The sequence below is a fragment of the Artemia sp. Qi Xiang Cuo genome, chromosome 7 (genome assembly GCF_049724085.1).
Source record: "Artemia sp. Qi Xiang Cuo chromosome 7, ASM4972408v1, whole genome shotgun sequence".
NCBI classification, from domain to species: Eukaryota; Metazoa; Arthropoda; class Branchiopoda; order Anostraca; family Artemiidae; genus Artemia; species Artemia sp. Qi Xiang Cuo.
Genome location: NC_142800.1, coordinates 47,800,190 through 47,825,613, shown reverse-complemented (window position 1 = coordinate 47,825,613; position 25,424 = coordinate 47,800,190). Strand labels below are relative to the sequence as shown.

The 25,424-nt window shown below is 35.6% G+C and overlaps 1 protein-coding gene across 1 annotated transcript in view; it reads right to left on the bottom strand.

Annotated features, from left to right (window-relative positions):
- The window catches only part of LOC148950353 (uncharacterized), a 253,340-nt gene that overhangs the window by 51,574 nt on the left and 176,342 nt on the right, over window positions 1-25,424 (bottom strand). The window contains exons 9-11 of the mRNA XM_089091845.1: window positions 19,379-19,610; window positions 16,875-17,009; window positions 9,921-10,080 (exon numbers count right to left, since the gene is read on the bottom strand). Of these exons, the coding sequence (XP_088947971.1) occupies window positions 9,921-10,080; window positions 16,875-17,009; window positions 19,379-19,610 (527 nt within the window). The remainder of the gene's footprint in view (window positions 1-9,920; window positions 10,081-16,874; window positions 17,010-19,378; window positions 19,611-25,424) is intronic.

Sequence of the window (25,424 nt, the reverse complement as noted above, 5' to 3'; positions counted from 1 at the left end):
CAAACAAATAGATTCAGACATGCAAACAGAGAAAGACAGGTACTTTAGACATACAATCCAACAAAGACAAACATTTGGACTTGCAAACACCAGCCAAGACATACGAATAAATAGATTTAGATATACAAACAGAGAAAGACAGGTAATTTAGACATACAAACCAACAAAGACAAACTTGGACTTGCAAACAGCAACCCAAACATACAAACAAATGGATTCTGACATACAAACAGAGAAAGACAGACACTTTAGACATACAAACCAACAAAGACAAACACTTGGACATGCAAACTCCAACCCAGACAAACAAACAAACAGATTCAAACATACAAACAGAGAAAGGCAGACACTTTAGACATACAAACAAAAAAAGACAAACACTTGGAGTTGCGAACACCAACCCAGACATACAAATAAATAGATTCATACATACAAACAGGGTAAGACAGAAACTTTAGACATAAAAACCAACAAAAACAGACACTTTGACTTGCAAACACCATCCCAAACATACAAACAAATAGATTCAGACATACAAAGAGAGAAAGAAAGGCACTTTAGACATACAAACCAACAAAGACAAACACTTGGACTTGCAAACACCAACCCAGACATACAAACAAATAGATTCAGACATACAAATAGAGAAAGACAGGTACTTTAGACATACAAACCAACAAAGACAAACACTTTGATATGCAAACACCAACCCAGACATACAAAAAAATAGATTCAGACATACAAACAGAGAAAGACAGACACTTTAGACATAAGAACCAACAAAGACAAACACTTGGACTTGCAAACACCAGCCCAGACATAAAAACAAATAGATTCAGACATACAAACAGATAAAGACAGTCACTTTAGACATACAAACCAACAAAGACAAACACTTGGACATGCAAACTCCAACCCAGACATACAAACAAACAGATTCAAACATACAAACAGAGAAAGACAGACACTTTAGACATGCAAACCAACAAAGACAAGCACTTGGACTTGCAAACACCAACCCAGACATAAAAATAAATAGATTCAGACATGCAAACAGAGAAAGACAGGTATTTTAGACATACAAACCAACGACAGGCACTTTAGACATACAATCCAACAAAGACAAACACTTGGACTTGCAAACAACAAACCAGACATACAAACAAATAGATTCAGACACATAAACGGAGCAAGACAGGTACTTTAGACATACAATCCAACAAAGACAAACACTTTGACTTGCAAACACCAGCCCAAACATACAAATAAATAGATTCTGACATACAAAGAGAGAAAGACAGGCACTTTAGACACACAAACCAACAAAGACAAACACTTGGACTTGCAATCATCAACCCAGACATACAAACAAATAGATTAAGACATACAAATAGAAAGACAGGCACTTTAGATATACAAACCAAAGACAGGCCCTTTAGACACACAATCCAACAAAGACAAACCCTTGGACTTGCAAACACCAGCCCAGACATACAAATAAATAGATTCAGACATACAAACAGAGAAGGACAGGTACTTTAGACACACAAACCAACAAAGACAAACTTGGACTTGCAAACACCAACCCAAACATACAAACAAATAGATTCAGACATGCAAACAGAGAAAGACAGGTACTTTAGACATACAATCCAACAAAGACAAACATTTGGACTTGCAAACACCAGCCAAGACATACAAATAAATAGATTCAGATATACAAATAGAGAAAAACAGGTACTTTAGACATACAAACCAACAAAAACAAACTTGGACTTGCAAACACCAACCCAAACAAAAAAAAAAATAAATTCAGACATACAAACAGAGAACGACAAGCACTTTAGACATTCAAACCAACAGAGACAAACACTTGGACTTGCAAACACCAACCCAGACATACAAACAAATAGATTCAGATATACAAACAGAGAAAGACAGACACTTTAGACATAAAAACCAACAAAGACAAACACTTTGACTTGCAAACACCAGCCCAAACATACAAACAAATAGATTCAGATATACAAAGAGAGAAAGATAGGAACTTTAGGCATACAAACCAACAAAGACAAACACTTGGATATGCAAACACCAACTCAGATATACAAACAAATAGATTCAGACATACAAACAGAGAAAGACGGACACTTTAGACATAAGAACCAACAAAGACAAACACTTGGACTTGCAAACTCCAACCCAGACATACAAACAAACAAATTCAAACATACAAACAAAGAAAGACAGACACTTTAGTCATACAAACCACCAAAGACAAAACACTTGGACTTGCAAACACCAACCCAGACATACAAACAAATAGATTCATACATACAAACAGGGTAAGACAGGCACTTTAGACATAAAAACCAACAAATACAAACACTTTGACTTGCAAACACCAGCCCAGACATACAAACAAATAGATTCAGACATACAAAGAGAGAAAGATAGGAACTTTAGTCATACAAACCAACAAAGACAAACACTTGGATATGCAAATACCAACTCAGCCATACAAACAAATAGATTCAGACATACAAACAGAGAAAGACAGACACTTTAGACATAAGAACCAACAAAGACAAACACTTGGACTTGCAAACACCAACCCAGACATAAAAAAAAATAGATTCAGACATTCAAACAGAGAAAGACAGGTACTTTAGACATATAAACCAACAAAAACAAACACTTGGACTTGCAAATACCAGCCCACACATAAAAACAAATAGATTCAGACATACAAACAGAGAAAGACAGACAGTTTAGACATACAAACCAACAAAGACAAACACTTGGACTTGCAAACACCAACCCAGACATACAAACAAAAAGACTCAGACGTACAAACAGAGAAAGACAGGCACTTTATAAATACAAACCAACAAAGACAAACACTAGAACTTGCAAACACCAACCCAGACATACAAACAAATAGATTCAGACATACAAACAAGGAAAGACAGGCACTTTAGACATACAAACCCACAAAGACAAACACTTGAACTTGCAAACAACAGCCCAGACATACATACAAATAGATTCAGACACACAAAAAGGGAAAGACAGGCACTTGGACTTGCAAACAGCAACCCAGACATTCAAACAAATAGATTCAGACATACAAACAAAGAATGACAGGGACTTTAAACATACAAAACAAGAAAGACAAACACTTGGACTTTCAAACACCAACCCACACATACAAACAAATAGATTCATACATACAAACAGAGAAACACAGGCAATTAAGACATACAAACCAACAAAGACAAAAACTTGGACTTGCAAACACCAACCCAGACATACAAACATAAAGACTCAGACGTACAAACAGAGAAAGACAGGCACTTTATACATACAAACCAACAAAGACAAACACTTGAACTTGCAAACAACAACCCAGACATACAAACAAATAGATTCAGACATACAAACAGAGAAAGACAGGCAGTTTAGACATACAAACCAACAAAGACAAACAGTTGGACTTGCAAACACCAACCCAGATATACAAACAAATAGATTCAGACATACAAATAGAGAAAGACAGGCACTTGGACTTGCAAACAGCAACCCCGACATTCAAACAAATAGATTCAGACATACAAACAAAGAATGACAGTGACTTTAGACATACAAACCAACAAAGACAAACACTTGGACTTGCAAACACCAGCCCAACCATATAAACAAATAGATTCAGACATACAAACAGAGAAAGACAGGCACTTTAGACATACAAACCAACAAAGACAAACACTTGGATATGCAAACTCCAACCCAGACATACAAAAAAATAGATTCAGACATACAAACAGAGAAGGACAGACACTTTAGACATAAGAACCAACAAAGACAAACACTTGGACTTGCAAACACCAGCCCAGACATAAAAACAAATAGATTCAGACATACAAACCGATAAAGACAGGCACTTTAGACATACAAACCAACAAAGACAAACACTTGGACATGCAAACTCCAACCCAGACATACAAACAAACAGATTCAAACATACAAACAGAGAAAGACAGACACTTTAGACATACAAACCAACAAAGACAAGCATTTGGAATTGCAAACACAAACCCAGACATACAAACAAATAGATTCAGACATACAAACAGAGAAAGACAGGCAATTTAGACTTACAAACTAACAAAGACATACAAACAGAGAAAGACAGGCAATTTAGACATACAAACCAGCAAAGACAAACACTTGGACTTGCAAACGCCAACCCAGACATACAAACAAATAGATTCATACATACAAACAGAGAAAGACAGGCACTTTAGACATACAAACCAACAAAGACAAACACTTGGACATGCAAACACCAACCCAGAAATACAAACAAATAGATTCAGAAATAGAAACAGAGAAAGACAGGCACTTTAGACATACAAACCAACAACGAAAAACACTTGAACTTGCAAACACCAGCCCAGACATACAAACAAATAGATTTAGACATACAAACAGATAATGACAGGCACTTTAGACATACAAACAAACAAATACAAAAACTTGTACTTGCAAACACCAACCCACACATACAAACAAATAGATTCAGACATTCAAATAGAGAAAGACAGGCACTTTAGACACACAAACCGACAAAGACAAACACTTGGACATGAAAACACCAACCCAAACATACAAAAAAACAGATTCAAACATACAAACAGAGAAATACAGAAACTTTGGACATACAAACCAACAAAGACAAACACTTGGACTTGCAAACACCAACCCACACATACAAACAAATAGATTCAGACATACAAACAGAGAAAGACAGGCACTCTAGACATACATACCAACAAAGATAAATTCTTTGACTTGCAAACACCAACCCAGACATACAAACAAAAAGATTCAGACATACAAACAGAGAAGGACAGGCACTTTAAACATACAAACCAACAATGACAAGGACTTGGATTTGTAAACACCAGCCCAGACATACAAACAGATAGATTCAGACATACAAACAGAGAAAGACAGGCCCTTTAGACATACAAACCAACAATGACAAACACTTGGACTTGCAAAAACCAACTTAGACATACGAACAAATAGATTCAGACATACAAACAGAGAAAGACAGGCACTTTAGACATTCAAAGCACCAAAGACAAACACTTGGACTTGCAAACACCAACCCAGACATACAAACAAAAAGATTCAGACATACAAACAGAGAAGGACAGGCACTTTAAACATACAAACCAACAATTTTAAGCACTTTAAACATACAAACCAACAATGACAAGGACTTGGAGTTGTAAACACCAACCCAGACATACAAACAAATAGATTCAGACATACAAACAGAGAAAGACAGGCCCTTTAGACATACAAACCAACAATGACAAACACTTGGACTTGCAAAAACCAACTTAGACATACGAACAAATAGATTCAGACATACAAACAGAGAAAGACAGGCACTTTAGATATTCAAAGCAACAAAAACAAACACTTGGACTTGCATACACCAACCCAGACATACAAACAGAGAAAGACAGACACTTTAGACATACAAACCAACAAAGACAAACACCTGGATTTGCAAATACCAACCCGGACATACAAACAAATAGATTCACACATACAAACAGAGAAAGACAGGCACTTTAGACATGCAAACCAACAAAGACAAACATTTGGAATTGCAAACACAAACCCAGACATACAAACAAATAGATTCAGACATACAAACAGAGAAAGACAGGCACTTTAGACATACAAACCAACAAAGACAAACAAAAAGAGAAAGACAGGCAATTTAGACATACAAACCAACAAAGACAAACACTTGGACTTGCAAACGCCAACCCAGACATACAAACAAATAGATTCATACATACAAACAGAGAAAGACAGGCACTTTAGACATACAAACCAACAAAGACAAACACTTGGACATGCAAACACCAACCCAGAAATACAAACAAATAGATTCAGAAATAGAAACAGAGAAAGACAGGCACTTTAGACATACAAACCAACAACGAAAAACACTTGAACTTGCAAACACCAACCCAGACATACAAACAAATAGATTTAGACATACAAACAGAGAATGACAGGCACTTTAGACATACAAACCAACAAATACAAAAACTTTTACTTGCAAACACCAACCCACACATACAAACAAATAGATTCAGACATTCAAATAGAGAAAGACAGGCACTTTAGACACACAAACCTACAAAGACAAACACTTGGACATGCAAACACCAACCCAAACATACAAAAAAACAGATTCAAACATACAAACAGAGAAATACAGAAACTTTGGACATACAAACCAACAAAGACAAACACTTGGACTTGCAAACACCAACCCACACATACAAACAAATAGATTCAGACATACAAACAGAGAAAGACAGGCACTCTAGACATACATACCAACAAAGATAAATTCTTTGACTTGCAAACACCAACCCAGACATACAAACAAAAAGATTCAGACATACAAACAGAGAAGGACAGGCACTTTAAACATACAAACCAACAACGACAAGGACTTGGATTTGTAAACACCAGCCCAGACATACAAACAAATAGATTCAGACATACAAACAGAGAAAGACAGGCACTTTAGACATTCAAATCACCAAAGACAAACACCTGGACTTTCATACACCAACCCAGACATACAAACAGAGAAAGACAGACACTTTAGACATAGAAACCAACAAAAACAAACACCTGGATTTGCAAAGACCAACCCGGACATACAAACAAATAGATTCACACATACAAACAGAGAAAGACAGGCACTTTGGACATACAAACCAACAAAGACAAACATTTGGAATTGCAAACACAAACCCAGACATACAAACAAATAGATTCAGACATACAAACAGAGAAAGACAGGCACTTTAGACATACAAACCAACAAAGACATACAAACAGAGAAAGACAGGCAATTTAGACATACAAACCAACAAAGACAAACACTTGGACTTGCAAACGCCAACCCAGACATACAAACAAATAGAATTAAACATACAAACAGAGAAAGACAGGCACTTTAGACATACAAACTAACAAATACAAACACTTGTACTTGCAAACACCAACTTAAACAACCAAACAAGAACATTCAGATATAACAACAGAGGAGGACAGATACTTTAGACGTACAAACCAACAAAGACAAACACTTGGACATGCAAACACCAACCCAGAAATACAAACAAATAGATTCAGAAATAGAAACAGAGAAAGACAGGCACTTTAGACATACAAACCAACAAAGAAAACACTTGTACTTGCAAACACCAGCCCAGACATACAAACAAATAGATTTAGACATACAAACAGAGAATGACAGGCACTTTAGACATACAAACAAACAAATACAAAAACTTGGACTTGCAAACACCAACCCACACATACAAACAAATAGATTCAGACATTCAAATAGAGAAAGACAGGCACTTTAGACACACAAACCGACAAAGACAAACACTTGGACATGCAAACACCAACCCAAACATACAAAAAAACAGATTCAAACATACAAACAGAGAAATACAGAAACTTTGGACATACAAACCAACAAAGACAAACACTTGGACATGCAAACACCAACTCAGACGTATAAACAAATAGATTCAGACATACAAACATGTATGATACAAGGATGACAAACAAGTGTGATACAAGGCGTTTATCCTGCCAACGTGTGAAAATTAGTGATTTAATGCCTACATTTAACCAGGTAGTGTCGATAATCCGCCATAGAGAATCACTGAGACAGCCGCATAGTGTCTATGACCAACAATAGAGTATCATTGATACAGCCATATAAATAAATATTAATAAATAAATAGAAACATTTCTCCTTGTTTAAGTTAGGTTAGGTTAGCTTATCATGAGCTCTCATGATAAGCTAACCTAACCTAACTTAAACATGGAGAAATATCCCCGTCAGATTTCCCCGTCATTAGGATTCCCGGTAAGATTTCCATTATTATCAATTATGTAAATTAATTTTGTAGAAATCTAGTCCCCTTCGATTATACAATCAATTTCCCAGAAATCTAGTCCCCTTTGATTATAGAATCAATTTCCCAGAAATCTACCAAGGACGTTAAATCTCGTTCAGGCTTTTTACCAAGGAGATTAAATCTCGTTCTGTACTGGCACCCCCTTTCCTACTCCAACGTTTAATGTGACACTTTAGGTTCTGAGCGTTCAGACAAATTTCAACAAAATTTATGTTCAGGCAAATTTCAACGAAAGTTTGTGATGTTAGCTGCAATGACATAGATGTAGGCTAGGCTGAAAAGCTCTCAAATATTAATTATAGAGTTTCTTCACAGGACTTTTATTTTAAAAATTAAAAATAAATCTACAGGTACAAATAAGGAACTCAATGAGCCATTATCTCGCCTACAAAAGTTGACAGATCGGTTTCGTCAGCTTAAAAAAAGATAAAGGCTTAATATGCCTTCAAAGTGATCCGAGAGTAGAAATTCCACATCGTAATGAGCACCAGGAAAACAAAAATCATGAAACACATTCAACACTGGGACACAGCTCACTATAATTACCGGAGGAGGAAAATCCGTGGAAAGAGTGATTGCAAAACACTTTTGTTTGGATGTGTGGAGCTGCATCCTTCAGGGCACTAGTGCATAAGAAAATCGGCTGTTCTGTTAAAGAGAAGTTGGACATGGCTCAAGATAGCTCCTTGAGTAGCTTTATTCTAAACTTATTGAAATAAAAAAATAGCTGATTCGTAATTGCATGTACTTTGCTTACCGATTTGCTTTGAAGCATTCGAACAAAAGATATACATCGTTTAACTTATACCGTTTTACACAGGAAATACACCTAACTAAGAGCTTTCCTTCATCAGAAATTGAGACAGAAAAATACAAGTTTGAAAAAGTAAATTATGTTAATGAAAATTTAATTTAGACGTTAGCTTAAAGAGTGGGGATTGAGGAGCCGGTAGTCCTTCATAGTTAGGGTTGTAACTATTCATTGGAAGCTCTTAACATCCGTTTTTACTTTCATTTGAATTAAGTTTTGATTTTATACCAGGTGTAAGTACATATGTGTCAAATTTTCGTATATTCGTCTTCGTATTACAACCGTTAGTCAAAGGATAAAACTAAAGACTTCTTCAACGTTTACTAGCTTGGAAAAATTCAACTCTTTTGCTTAGAAAAATCAGTCTTAGAGTTTTCGTAAGACTCAGTGGTTAGTGGTAAAGCAGAAAATATAATTTAATCTCAAACATATTTAGTTAGTTAAAGTATTTATTTTTGCTCAGAGGGGGGGGGGGGTTACAACAAACTAAAAAACACATCAAAACTTTGTTTATATGGATTTTTGTTATGTTTTTAAGATTTGGATTAAAGAATTTTTTGTGGTCGGGGGGGGGGGGATCAAAACCCCTACCCACCACCCCTGGATACGACCTTGATTGGGATTAAATAAGTTCTCAACTTATTCAACCCATGTCTTCTGAAAGCTTCCATTATCCCTAATGTGAAGCCCAGTTCCTACTTTTACCTAGGATAAGTCCAGACTGACAGCCTCTCTCTCTTTCCCTTACTTTTTGCTTACTCTCATCATATATGCTTCGACATGTCTATGGGGCGACACTGGTAGGGTTTTCCTTCTCAGGATAGAGACAGAAAAAAGGAACTTATGGTGGAGTGGAAACCCAATTTCTTTAGAACAACCCCAACCTTTTATAACCAGTCTATCCTAGCCATGATATTGGGCCTAGCAGCCAACTAAACCTAGCCAACTATTTGCTGAAAAGGTTAATAGAGAAGAACAATTTGTTTTAAGGTACATATGCCAAGGTAACATATACCTTGACTGGCTCCGTGTATCTGCTACTTACAACACTTGTCACTTACCACAGCTAACAAAGAACACTGGAATGTTGACGGAGCTGGATCAGGGTAGTTTGGCGATGTCCATGAAAAAAAGTTTTCTGACAGCTTTGTGTATTCGCATCGTATAAGTGGTGCAGCTTCTGTTGTTGTGGAGGATGATGTTGAGGTGCACGAAGGGTCACTAAAATAAAAAAAAAAAACAAGGAGAAGTTCTATATTAACATATTTTTCAGACTACTACAGCCATGAGGCTATGTTCTAATATTGCTGAATTACACTGATTGATCGTAATGCGAAGTCATTGAAAACTGTCAGATAACAGGCAAATTTCAACGAAAGTTTGTGATGCTAGCTGCAATGACATAGATGTAGGCTAGGCTGAAAAGCTCTCAAATATCAATTGTAGAGTTTCTTCACAGGAGTTTTATTTAAAAAATTAGAAATAAATCTACAGGTACAAATAATGAACTCAATGAGCCATTATCTCGCCTACTAAAGTTGGCAGTTTGGTTTCGTCAGCTTAAAAAAAGATAAAGGCCTAATATGCCTTCAAAGTGATCCGAGATTAGAAATTCCACATCGTCATGAGCACCAGGAAAACAAACAACATGAAACACATTCAACACTGGGACACAGCTCACTATAATTACCGGAGGAGGAAAATCCGTGGAAAGAGTGATTACAAAACGGCTATGTTTGGATGAAAAATCGGTGCATAAAAAAATCGGCTGTTCTGTTAAAGAGAAGTTCCAACTAAGATATAAAACCAGGATTTCAATCGTTTACAGGACTATCGGTACATTCGTCAATATTGATGTGCCCACTGTTGTAAAATATGCTACAAAACAACAGTACAGTAATAAAGTAAAATAGTAGACACTCTTATACACTCTCAGATCAATAGAACTTTGAAATAAAGTGATAGTAGAAAATACAGTAGTATTTTACTTTTAGAAATCGTTTCCTATGAGAATTTCGGCTCCTAATAAAGCTTAACTGAAATATTAAGCATTCGTTGAGATTCCAAGCAACACTCAAGCCATGACTTGAAAATTATTGCCTGACATGGTGATTTCGTGGATGCGCAGACAATTTGCCTACTTTACGCAGTACAATATTTATTGGACTTTTAGAAATTTGGCTGGGATGATTCAAAAGATGTTATGTTACAAGAAAAAAATTTTAGAGGAGAATAAAAACAGAATAATAAATACCTTTGAGGTTTTTCAACTATTAGAGAGAGAGAGAGATTTATTTTAAACAAACAATCAATTTAACATAAGTTTAGTGGCCACCCCAAGAAGTAAAAACTTGACCAAGGGGGTGGCAAAAATACACTAACATAACAAAACAACAATAAAAGAAAAAAACGAAAAAAATAATAACCTATCTATAACACAGTCCCCAAACAGCACCACAAACCTTAAACCATAACATTTTCATTAAATTTGCAATCATATTCATAATCATCACCCCCAGGAGCCATAAAAATTTACCAATATCATTATTAAAAAAAAACAAACCTAAAATTCATACTTACTAAAAAGCATCCCTTTAATTACTATCTTAAACGAAGAAATATCACGTATATTTTTTATATTTTGATCAAGATGGTTCCAACTTCTCATCCCCCTACGAATCAAAGAAAACATCGATCGGGCCGAAACTACCAGTGGAATATTAATCTCTGCAGACGACCTAGCATCATAATCATGGAAAGAAGATCTCAGGTTAGTCAAGCTATCAAAACACGGGAGGCTTATACCCCACTGAATCCTAAAAATGAATAGAAGTGTATACAACTCCCTTAATCCAGAAGCTGGCAGTATCTTTACACGCTCATACACGTTTCGTACCGAGTCCCGGGGTTGTAGGCCATCTAACAGCCGAACAGCGTTGTTTTGTAGAACTCGTATTGGCCGAGCAATAGAAGGAAATGTTCCAAGCCAAACGCTACTACAATACAATATATATGGATGGATAAGGGAATAATAAAGAAGGCGCATAACAAAAGGAGGAAAAAAATGCTTAAGTTTTCTCATTATACCCAGGTTACGAGACACGGTTTTAAAAACATAATGTACATGGCGCTTGAATGATAAAACATCATCAATATAAACCCCCAGGTATTTATAAGAACACACCCGCTTTAAATCTCCATACTGTGTTGCAATATCCTGAAACCATGGATAAAAATCTGGTGAACGGGAAAAAATAACAAAATTAGTCTTACCCAGATTAATCTTTAATCTATTTACCCTCAACCAGGAATATAACCTTTCAATAGCATCTTTCATCGATGTCTGAAGTAATTCTTCTGTCTTCGCGGTACTAACAGCAACTGTGTCATCAGCAAATAATGACAGCGTCTCATTCCTGGGATTTTTGACCATATCACTAACATTAAAACAACAACCTGGGATACAATCAGGCATATCATTAATATACAATGAAAAAAGAATCGGACCAAGAACTGACCCCTGCGGGACACCTCTAGTCACTGGGTGGGCGCCTGATTGTATACAAGTCATCTCTACAAACTGGTACCGGTTACTAAGGAAACTCCGTATAAAGTCAAGAGCTTTACCTCGGATCCCATAGACCTCGCATTTTTCCAGGAGTAGGCCATGGTCAACTGTATCAAAAGCCTTCTGTAAGTCTAGAAACACTGCACCAACCTTAAAACCTTCATCTAAAGATATGTTAATTATACTAGTCAAAAATATCAATGCATCCTCTGTATTCCTATATTTTCTGAAACCGAACTGATTATTATTCAACAATTTAAACTTCTCTAAACAATAGGTCAACCGATTACTAAAACATTTTTCAATAAGACGAGAAATAACTGGCAAGACTGATATTGGGTGATAATTACCCAAATCATTTCTATCACCACCTTTATAAACCGGTGTCACTCTTGCATTTTTTAAACAATCTGGAAACCTTCCTTGACGGAAGAAATCATTAATCAGTGATGTCGAAACACCAGATATACAAGGGAAAATGTATTTTAGAATTTTTAGGCTAACTAGGTCACTACCGGACGAACTATTTTTCATACTATAGATAATATCCCTTAACTCATCTAATGTAATCATCTTTAGATTTAACGATACATTTGCAGGAGATGGTAGAGTAGATCCAAAGGGTGGGTCATCTGGAGACGAGGAAATCATCTCGGCTATTTGTAGGCCTACTGAACAAAAATGATTTAAAAACTCATTACATATCCCAGTACCATCTGCAATTATAACCTCATTAACAATCACTTCTGTTGGTAGAATATTAGACCGCTGACCTATAACATTACGGATTATTTGCCAAGTTTTCAACGGGTTACCTTTAACATCATTGAACTTCATACTAAAATATTTTTGTTTAGCCTCACGGAGGAGATTATTCAAAAAATTACGAAAAACACGGTATCGCTCTTTATTCTCATCCGTCGGTCTTAAAGCTTGTGACTTAAACAGTCTATCTCTTACATTTATTTTTCGAAGAAGGTCATGCGTTATCCATGGCTTCCTCCCATTATGTTTTCGACCATTCGAATTCTTCACTGCACACACTTCCTTAACCATTTCTAAAAGCTTACTATAAAAGAGTGAAAATTTAGTATTTATATCACTCTCATTTCCAAACAGAGATACCCAATCAATATGAACCATATTATTTTAAAAACTACAACTCTTTTACTCCGTTCAGGAGTTTCTCGCTTAGGGATAGATACCTCAAAATCTGCAAAAACACCAAAGTGGTCAGATTCCACATTTACAAGAACTCTTGGCGATCTAAAAGGTGAATTGGAAAAAATATTATCCAAAAGTTTTGCAGACGTCCTAGAAACTCTAGTTGGGATGTTAATCGTTGGGAACAGCCCATAAGACATACACAAATTTAATACCTGAGAAGTCACAGAAGACTCCATATCCAGCATGTTAATATTAAAGTCGCCTAGAACAAAACAAGAGCTATTACTAATTTGTACTTTTGCCAGCTGTTCATGAAGATTCTCAAAACATTCTTGAATAGAACCAGAAGGAGGCCTATATACAATTACTAAATATGTATCAACATTATTCAATTTAGCTTGTAATACTAGTGTTTCACACACCATTTCCTTATATTCACTTAGATCGTCTCGGACTCTAACAAGGAGATCTTCACGAGCATAGGCCGCAAGACCCCCTTGTTGACGTAACTCCCGGTTCCGATTAAACAAAGTATAGCCAGGTATATCTAAAAGAGCAGAATTTTGGTCCCTCAACCAGGTCTCCGTCAAAGCAAGCACAAGGAAAAGATTAAGTTTACCTAGATTCGCTAAAAAATCAAATGTCGTATTTAAGCCCTGACAATTCAAATGAAAAATCCCAAAATCTTCCGATCCACCATGCCAATACTCAACATTATGAAAATCATAACTAAAAACAAATTTAGAATCCTCAGGGGGGTCAAAAGCTGGAACCACAAAGTCCAAATTTCTATTAATACATTCATTAAAATAATTATAAAAATTTACCTTCTTATTTTCCAAATCAATTATATTACGAGCCCCCAGGGGTAGAACCAGATCTCTAACCACTACCTATTAAAGATCCAAATGGCCTGTGGTGACGAATAGGGCATGTACCAATCACAATTAGAGATACTCTCTCAATACTCACAACAAAAAATGAAACAAAAATAATCAAAAGAAAAAATGAAAAAATAAAACACCAAAAGAAATAAGGTATAAATTATAAGTAAAGGCAAGCGAAGAAAACAATCATTATTAATCACCAAAGAGCACAACATAATCACACAGAGGGTATCCAATCTAAACTCTAACAGCCAATTAAATTACTTAACCTTACATCACAAACTATAAAAACAAATATAATTTTCCTTGATTAACAACAAACAAGCAAAACATTCACTTCTGCTTTCCAAATCCACCTTTTTGACTACGCCCTCCATAGTCATGGCTAATAACCGGTCTAGCGAGTTCAGTAATTACATCATTCTGAAAATACTTAGCGATCGATCCATCAGGGCGTTTAAATTGAACACAAGGTGGGAAAGATTTAGAAACCCATGCATCAAAACCTGCATCTCGTAACTGGGCTCGCTTATTAAATAAAATTTTTCTAGCCCGACGTAACTCAGGGGTAGCATCATCACTAAGAAACAATTCCTTGAATGGGCCAATATTCTTATTCTTTAGTTTTTTTTCTACGGCGAAATAGATCAAGTTTTGTTTCCTTGTCACTCAGTTTAACTTTAAAAAATTTGGCATCCTTTTTGCACTGAATAGGTGATACTATAGACTGTTCTAAGCCCACTTTAACAATACCCTGGAACAAAGCAACAGTAACATTTTCACTTTCGCAACCTTCATTCCAAAAAATTATGTTTTTACCCCTCTGTTCAATTTCCAGTTTAATAAGCCTATCTGACATTTCCAAAACTGCATTTCCCTGGGCCTTAGCCTCATCAACAAGAACTGATAATTGTGATTTCAAGGATGAGTTCTCATTTGTTAGAACTTCAATTCTACTATCATGAATAGCAACTTGAGATCCCTGGTCAGACTGGGTCACCTCTATTTTGGAAACACGATCGTCTAGTGCTTTTAACTTATCGTTCACCATGTCTAGTTTTCTACCATTTTCTTGGACAGCTTCAAGTACTTTACTAAAATTCTGTGACAAAGTTTCCACGGTAATTTGGGTGATAGAACTTCCGGTACTAGTAGATGTAGAATTCAACGGGTTTTCTGAGTCCCCAGCGGGACGATTACGTTTGCGATTACGACCCATACCAATTAAAGTAAAGAGACTTCGCCCACTTCAAATAGATCAATTATTTCTTTACTCACTCTAATTTTAACGTACTGTTGGCTTTGGCCGTTAATTACTGGCACGGCTAAAAATATAACCAGGACAGGTACGCCTCAATAATGGCTAAATATCAAACTTGGGTGATAGAAACGGCAACAGGGGAATATGGGCATCGAAAATCCATGAAGTAATCCAAATCTGCCACTGAACACTGATAACAAGCACCCTCGTGTGAACTATGCTGTTACTCAGGCAAGAAAATAACGATAATTCAAAAAATTAAACGACACTTACTCGCAAGGGGGGAGTTTGACTACCCCCCAAAAATCCAAAAAACGTTCTGTTTATAATCCTTTATATTCCAAGTTTTATAATCCAAACGTTGCACAATTATAATCCTTTTTCACTCAAATGTAATTACTATAGCTATTTACTGCATATATTGATCTTCACAGTACCACAGTAAATTAGATTGCAAAAATTACTAATCTGATGGTGCTCGTAAAACGTTCCAATTTCATTATGAAACTTACAATGGCATTGCCCGGTCTTCAGGGATAGCAAAGACTATTTTGAAGTCAAAAGATATATTTTCCACCCTTTTTCGCAAGTAATGAAACTTTATTATGCAAGGGGAAGTAAGATATGTTGGAAAAATACAAGGTATTTGAGCCTCTCTAAAATTACCAGCTATGTTACTATAAAATGTTTTGGACCAATAGAATTAAGGCTGCAAGTTTACGGTCATCCTGTGAAGCAGTGGGATATTGACCATGATTCGACGAAACCCCTCACATGATTTCATTTGATTTGTTGCCGCTGCTTTGGGTGCGGTTGCAACTGTCTTAGTTGATTTCGAAGGCCAATGGGTAAATCTTAGGACTTAATTAGAATTTTTCACCTTGTAGCAGTACAGTCCCTAAGCTCTCTTCTCTAAAAAAGCTAAAGAGCATAGAAAAAGTTTAGAAAAAATTTTTTAAGCTTGGAGCTTAGAAAAAGTCTTAGAGATGTATTAGAACAAAAAGAATTTCCTTCGAGAAGATAATTTTATTTTTCATTTCTTTCAATTCGGCTTTTTAGAGGCAAAATATTTATGAGAATGTAAAAGTGTACTAAAATGAAAGTCGCAATAAATCATGAATGCTTAACTTACTCAACATAGCTAACATTAAACCTAAATCCCCCAGCGCCACCGCCATAATTGACCAATGAGCGATAAAAAAGTGAAACTGACGGAGATCCTGTGTATATTGTTCCGTCTGGCACCACAGTTGAGTTTCCACAAAACCTGTAACAAAATAATCCGCTGTAAGCTTTAATAAACTAAAGAACACTTAATTTATTTAATATTGTAATGTAAATGAATAATAGAATTGCAATAGTAATTTAGTTTTCTTATTTTTAAAATAAAACTTCCTTTCATTTCGTATAAGTTTTGAACAAAAAACGCCTTCGATATCGAGTGTTGACTCTTCAATTGACAGTTAATTGCCTTAGTTGAAAAAAAAATCACACGTACTCATGCACAGTGCTACCTTTAAGCTGCAGTTTATAGTCCGCCCGTTAACCGATTCCCTTTATGAGCCTTCCATGAAAACCAAATGCTAACATGCTGTGAAAATTAGTACTACGAAGGAGTTGCAATGAAATTCAAAGATAAAAATCTCAATCTGCGATTATACTGTTCACTTGTTACAAATCAAAAACCACGATGTATACTTTAAGCAGCAACTCCAAATTCTAATCCTTGACATTGTTGCAGTAAATATATTTGAAATATTTATTTTTTTTTCTTGTAACAAGTATTTTGTTTATTTTGCTTTCGGAACTATTTGTGTTAAAGCAGAAGAACGTTTTAATCTGCTTCCCGATTCTTTATTATCGCAAAATCTTTACCAGAATATCCAATCTGTACCTTGTTTCTACCGCTCTATCAAAACATTATAAGAGATAATTTTACTAACAATTAAATCTCAATGAGCTAACAGAAAATTAACACATAAAACTTTTTAACGATTTTTAACTTCGAGTACAAAATTTAGAGCAAAGAATAATAATAATAAGAAAAATAGTAAAATAATAAATTCTTTGCTATGAGCAAAGAATAATAGGCTAATAATAATGATATTAAAAAAACAATTTATTAAACATCAGAGATAAATATGGACAGCTTTTTTGATTTTAAGTTTTTTTTAATTTCATGCTGGTTTTCAAGTTTGAAATACTATCTTTAATTTTGGTTGACACTTGAAGGTATCGTTTTGCATATCCTCCCAGACTATTACTAGCGATTGTGATGGCAAACCAATGACTTTTGGTGACGAAAAATCAACTTTCTATGAAGATTATAACCACTCACAGAAAAGGTTTCCAAAGATGCCTCCCAAATAAAGTGAGAAACAATGGTCTATAAAGTCGGAAACATAAACTAATGTTTTTCCCAAATAAGTTTTTCCCAGTATTATTGTATACGTATTCATTTTTCTATCATTTTTCAATTCACACACAGTTTACGTTTTGAGCAAAAATTTCTTAAATAAATATGATGTTAAAGAACTGCTGCTATATTATCTGAATCTGAATTCATTCTCTTAATCACAATATGTATGTGTTTCTGAATCAAGGCTAACAGTGGCTGTTCACATCGACAGGTATCGAACTCTTGTAAAAACTTGATCCAAACTTGCCCCGATTCTATCAAAATCTTGTCACTGGGGTACTTTCAAAGATTTTGTTGGCAATTTTCAGTGCTACGGTTGCTTTAAAAGAATTTTAAAGTTTATCTGATACAAAATAAACTTTTGTGTTTAGTGAGTTTAAGTAACAGATTGTACAGGTTTTCTGACCAAATTGTACCTCAGAAGATTTAATTTGTCGTAATTACAGTAATCTCCATCAGTTCTCTTTTACAGACAAAAATGTTAAAATAAACAGTAAAGCAAGGAACCTCTTGTTTCATTCATATCTTCATCCTCTTTCACAAATCAGTTTTAAGTGATGTTTCTCATGTGATGATTAGTCTGAAATTTCCGAAGATTTCCTTATGCTTTGAGGTTGCGTTTGGCGCAAATTCTTTTTCCTTTGCTAAATCTTCTTGAGGTCACTGAAAGAGCTTCAAGAAAATTGTTAGAGAATAAAACTTGACCCGGCAAAACCAGCCCAAACGTGTCAAACTTTGACATAACCAGAGATTTTGGATTGTATTATAATTTTTTTTTTAAAAGGTTGAGAATATACTAATATACTAAGAGTACTAGAGAATATACTAAGAGAATATACTAGTATACTAATATACTAGAATATACATATACTAAACGATATACTTTCTGTTTGTTTTAAGTTTTAATGCTTCTCCTCACTTTCAGTTGAGAAAAATTATTTTTTATGCTTAATTCTTGACCTTTTTTAAATCATACCTGGAAATTTCCTTCTCCATTTCAAGATAAGTGTGGTGTACCTCAAGGGTCTCTTTTGATACCACTTCTGTACCTTGTGCGTGTTCATTATGAGGGTTTTTACTTATTTGAGTGTTTTTCATGGCTATTGCAGATGATACTGCTTTAACTGTGTCTAGTTGATCTATTGATGATTTGTTGTTAAAAATAAACAATGTTTCAAAGTACTTTTATACATTTACAGGGTCACTAAACTACTTACGGTCCTATATTTGGATAGTAGATATCCTCGTTGGCAACAGAAAGTCGCTCAAATATGCAAGTAGGGTCATTAGTATCGTAGGTTGAAAAGTCATAAATCGTTACTTCTGCTATTTTGCATACAGGAGCCTCGACGTACCAAGTACAATAAAGCCCAGCACTCCTTGGTCCACCCATACCTTCAACAGCAAAGCTCCCAGGTGCTTGAATCTTACCACCACATGGGTTGTCAGCTAAAAAAAATCATAATAAAACACTCCTAAAACACCCAAACAAATATAGCCATTAAAATAAACAAAATTTGAATTAAGAATGCATCAAATGAGACAGGGAATTTCATATTTTTCAGTAGTCCTTTTCATTCTGTTCAAGGTAAATAAGATAAACATAAATAAGATCCACATTTAAACATTTTTTTATTCGAACATGGTGAAAGAAAATAGCTTTCACTTAAAAGAAGACTACGCAACACTTAATATTCTCACGGCCTATTCTAATCAGATATTGACGTACAATAAGGGTTAAAGTTCTGTATTGGCTTTTTCACAGCCTCTAAGCTTAATATATCTCTATTTGGCTCAACTTAAAGTTAAGAAATTCAACACTGCTCAACTCCTAACACATTTCTACATTTATAAATGTGTGCAAAATGGTAACGTTTATCTTTCTTGCCACGTTAAGAAAGTATTTGATATGTTATTGATTTTTAATTTCTATTAAATGTTGTTCTAGTAATTATTGAAACTTTTTGTTTAGTGGAAATTTAAACAGCATTGATTTTTGCGAGATTTTAGTAGTAAATTGTGACACTTCTGGTAAATGTTTTCATATAATGCGGATCGTACAGCCAATTTATGATAAGACTTGCCCCGTGAGATTTGGGAACTACAAAAGAATGAGCCCAGGAAGTCCTTGATAACTAGATAAATTCATGAAGAGTCAGATTTGAGAAATAAACTGTATGTAGACTGTTCAAATAGTGACTGTGTCAATAAACTACAAGAATTCAAAGTAATACATAATAAAAGTAAACTCTATGAGAAGAACTACTAACTAAATACTTTACAAACCAATTGAGCTGAAATAAGTAAAATAGAAAAGGAACTTTGAAGGTTATTAATATCCTATTAAGAAAGAAGCAAGAAGCTCCACCCATCTAAGTGCAGATTAAAGAAAAAACTGTTAATGATAAACGATTATTACTAATAAGTTTGATTTTGTTCAAGTTTTGTTCAACAAGTATAGAGAAAAGGGCAACTGAATTTTAACAATCATTTCTATGACGATGAATTTGTAGATGACAGAGGAATTGGGGAAATGAAACCAAATTTAAGTCTTACTTTGGAGACGAAATTCAATAGATTATTAAAAAAAAATTAAACCTAATTCAGCAGATACAGACCACATTAATATGAAGGGATGCTCAATCAGTGAAGAGTTATTTACTGTCATGGCTCGTCCATTTAATGAATATATCCCTCCAAAATGGTGTATTCTTAGATGCACTTTAAAGGGTGAAAGTCAGTAGCATTCACAAAGGTGGTTCTAAGTACTATATTGGAAATTATAGACCAATATCAATCTATACCCTGCATTCAAAACTTTTGAAAAAAGTGTGCCTAAAGGCTCTAAGATTTCCTTATAAAAAAAGGAATGTTAAGCAAAACCCAGTTTGGCTTTAACAAAGACCACTCGACGTCAAATGTTAAGCATTCCCTGTGTAATACTGATGATAAATTCTTAGAAAGCAACAACATACCTTTGGCCATTTCTATTAGCTTTAAAAAGGCATCTAATACTGCAAATTCTAAAATATTACTGAAATGTATACAGTCCCTTTGAGTTAATGTCACCTATTTAAAGTGCTTTAATTGTTTTTCATGTGGTAGATCTATTCAAGTTGCAGTAAACAGTTTTTTTTTTCTCTGTATTGAAAGTTATGTGTGAAGTACCTCAAGGGTCTGTTGTGTGACTAATCCTGTTCGTTGTATATGTTTATTAAATGGGTTTTACTTACTTGAGTAGTTTATCACGACTTTTGTGGATGATGCTAGTAGAGTAGTACCTTATACTTCTAGTACTTTATGTTCCTTCCTGTGCTATTTGGGGAGATTACGTTCCTTGGCACCTTTCCAGAGCATGTACCAATGGATTTGCATACTTTATGTTCCTTCTTGTGCTATTTGCTTACTTTACGTACCTTGGCACCTTTCCAGAGCATGTACCTATGGATTTTCCCGGTTTATGTTCCTTCCTGTGCTATTCTAGGAGTTTATGTTCCTCCCCATGCTATTCTAAGGGTTTATGTTCCCTCCCATGCTATTCTAAGGGTTTATGTTCCCCCCATGCTATTCTAAGGATTTATGTTCCCTCCCATGGTATTCTAAGGATTTATGTTCCCTCCCATGCTATTCTAAGGGTTTATGTTCCCTCCCATGCTATTCTAAGGGTTTATGCTCCCTCCACGCTATTCTAAGGGTTTATGTTCCCCCATGCTATTCTAAGGGTTTATGTTCCCTCCCCTGTTATTTTAAGGGTTTATGTTGCCTCCTATGCTATTTTAAGGGTTTATGTTCCCTCCCATGCTATTCTAAGGGTTTATATTCCCTCCCATGGTATTCTATGGGACCTCTACGCGTGATTAAACACGTTTCGCTTATGTCCCTTTGGTACCTTTCCAAACAAGTGGGGATTCCCCACACAAGTGTGTTTCAACTCCATGTTTTTCAACCAGACTGGTTTTTGAGCCAACATCTGTTTTTTAGGGGGTCAATCAGAGACAACGGAGGTATTTACTCCTCTCTCTCTCAATTTGTTGTTGTTGGTAACTCAGTTTCATTGTGGCAGTGAGAGTGTCAACACATGAAAAAATGTTTCATACATGCCCGCTATGCATGTACACACTGGGCAGCTTGTCATGATGTGAGAATCGCACAATGATTAATGAGTATGATGAAAAGTGTCGATTATGCAACCCGTGTAAATTGCATAGAGGATATGCTGTACAAATTAAAGATTGTAATTCCTTTCTTGAAGAGGTGTGTGACTCTCATCCTAGAGGTCACCTATGCTCCGACTGTCACTATGATAAATGTAATCAGTGGGAGAATACATATCCCGATGTAATTGGAAAGAATCCTAAGCGTGGTTTTAGTTTATTCCTAAGAGAGTGGTACCGTCGTGGCTTTAGATTGTTCTGGGAGGAGGAGACAGATCAGCATTTCAACTGCTGGAACAACTAAAGAATATTGTTTCTACGTCATTGTTGTGAAGACAATGACTACTATGATTATAAGCCCAATGATTTTTATTTGGCTGTGACGGAATGTGATTCGCCACTTGAGGACACTATTTGTGACATTACTTCAAATAAGCAAATTGAAGCATGTGAATTCTATAGAATGAATGAGAATAGTATCATTGACTATACAAAGAGATATAAAAAGAGCGAAGTTCCACTCTACTGTAGAAAATGCGACCCTGACATTGCACTACGTCAGGATCAGTATGCTGTGAATTCAGATAACTTACCGATACTAGTTGTTGTCGACAAATATCTAGTAGAAAATGAAATCTAAAGAGTAGAAAAGACGTTTTTATCATGTACAAACATTTTCATTTATTAATAAGAAATTCAAAATACAATTTTAGAACAATTTATTTGTAGTGCACTAACATAAACATTAAACACGCTTATAAGTATTTTTTCTACTAGAAAGTCGTTCAATCTAGGTAAGTCAACGTAGATGTCGAGAAACTGCTTGTAGGTATAGCCACGATATCTAAAAATGAAAAAGAGTAGTGCATGAAAGCCACATGTCTTAGTCGTTAAATCCTGTACTCTTCGTTGATTTTGAATAATAGTTTTCCCACTGCTTTCAATAAAGTTGCTGATGTATGGAGTGTAGAATTTATCCGATAAGCCAAGAGGATCAAAAAATTCAATATTCTTCACTGTTTGAACGATGCATAGCCAATGACCTGTCTTCAAAGTCGATGGACTGCTATTAACAATGCTTAGGGTATTGTTAACACTCGGAATTTTTTCAACGAAGTCCGACGGTATGAAATAGGACTTGTACTGGGATATGTACGGATCCATACTAAATACCACGATTATTGGGTTTGTGTTCGTGTTGCTAGGTCTAGTAGAACACTGCCGTCGGGTGTGATTTTCCAATAGGTTTCAAATTGACTCATGATATTAGCGTGATACTCCCAATCAAAGCATCGGCAAATGTACACTCTAAACGTACATTCTCTGTTCGTACTATGCTCATATCCTGAAACCCCGACGAGTCCAAAACAATTACCCCATGATTTTTTGAAAACATTGAATCGATTATTCCATTTTCAAATAGTTGAGAGTAATGATCTAGGGATTGCATGGTCAACTCGTACTGTGTTCTCTAGGATTTTTTTGTCAAATGATAGAGTGTACAGTGGAATACCATTCACTTTGCAAACAAGGCTAGATAGACCGAAAAAATTAAAATCATGGGGCGATTCAGTCCAGTATCCAACGGCACTGCCACTCTTCACAAAGGCCAAAGCAAATTTTGATGGGCTTTCTCCATTGATAAATGATGAATCGCTATAGCTACAAGAGCCGGTGGCAATGTGACGTTGATTGTTGATCGTATGGGGGACAAGAAGTTTAATGTTGTTGCCATTGGCTCTTAGCTTTTCCACTGCGAATGCAACAGAGCTCATAACTTGTTGTTTTCGGATGTAGAGAATTGCCGTTGTGATAATGGCATTTGCATCGGGTGCTGCAGGAAGTGTTTTTTCAAGATGAAATACGATGGGGCTAGTTGCAACTTTATGTCAATCTTGACATTGGGGGGTAACCATTGAGATATATTGAATATCGCATGATTTAATTTTCCAACCAGATGATACTCCTGGCTCACTGCTGTAGTCAACTCACCATCAGTATCAACACCTGATCGATATTCATAGCCCAATGATTGTCCTCTCAACTCCTTGTATGCCTTTGATGTCATCATCATAAATTGTATATAGCTTGCATAGTTTGATGAATTATTGCTAATACTCACCAATGTTCCATTAGTAAATACATTAATTTATTTGAATAGGTTGTGTAGAATACAGTTTTCGTAGGAGAGACCGTCGACAACAGTTGGGTATTATCTGACTTTTTCTTCACCGCAACATTTAAATCAATAAATGTTGATGACAAATCAATGAAAAAGTCTTCATTGGAAAATATTTGAAAGTGTATATTTTCTGAGAGGGGTTGTTGGGGATGAAATTGTTCATAATAATCATACTTGGCACTGACATCAACATTTTCAGCATTGAATAGATTCAATGAGGAACTGATAGATGCATATGATTCCTTGTGGGGGAGATAAGTCATCTTAAGAGAAGAAATCCTTCTTTGATCTAACAACCTTTTTCTTTTTCTTCTTCTGCTTATTGGTCTCCGTCGTTTTATTCTTCAGTCCTTGTTGGTGTCCTTCGCTTCGCGCCTGGGTAGATACTGATGAGTGAATGACGCGCACGCATCCTTTTCAATCCCTCCCCATTTTGCCGAGATTTTAATTGCTCACCAACGGCTCTTGCTGAAGATCTAATATTTTTCTTAACACTCTCCTTGAAATTCTTGCCCAACCCCAGTCCTGTAGTGTGGAGGCAGCAAAATTTGGTGCAGCAGGTACAAGATATTTTCTGGCAAGGGGTAGTGCAGAACGAAATAGCCTAGCAAACCAGCTACCAAGACCATAGCCAGACATTGTAGTACGCCCCTTGTAGTAGTCCAATCCATTGCCTATTTGACGTGGACTCAGAGCACCAACATAGCAATCGATATCGGGACAGACAAATGGAATTCTCCTATTGTTCATTTTAGGTGATTGTGCTGTCACCGAAAATGGGCCGAAAATGACATGTAATCACTGCTAAACCTTTTGTTATTGCTAGAGGATCACCCAATTCACTTCTTAGTGTTAACTGACAGAGTTCCAAATACGAAGTGTTTACAGGAACATACTGAATATGCTTTATATTATAGTGATGAACAA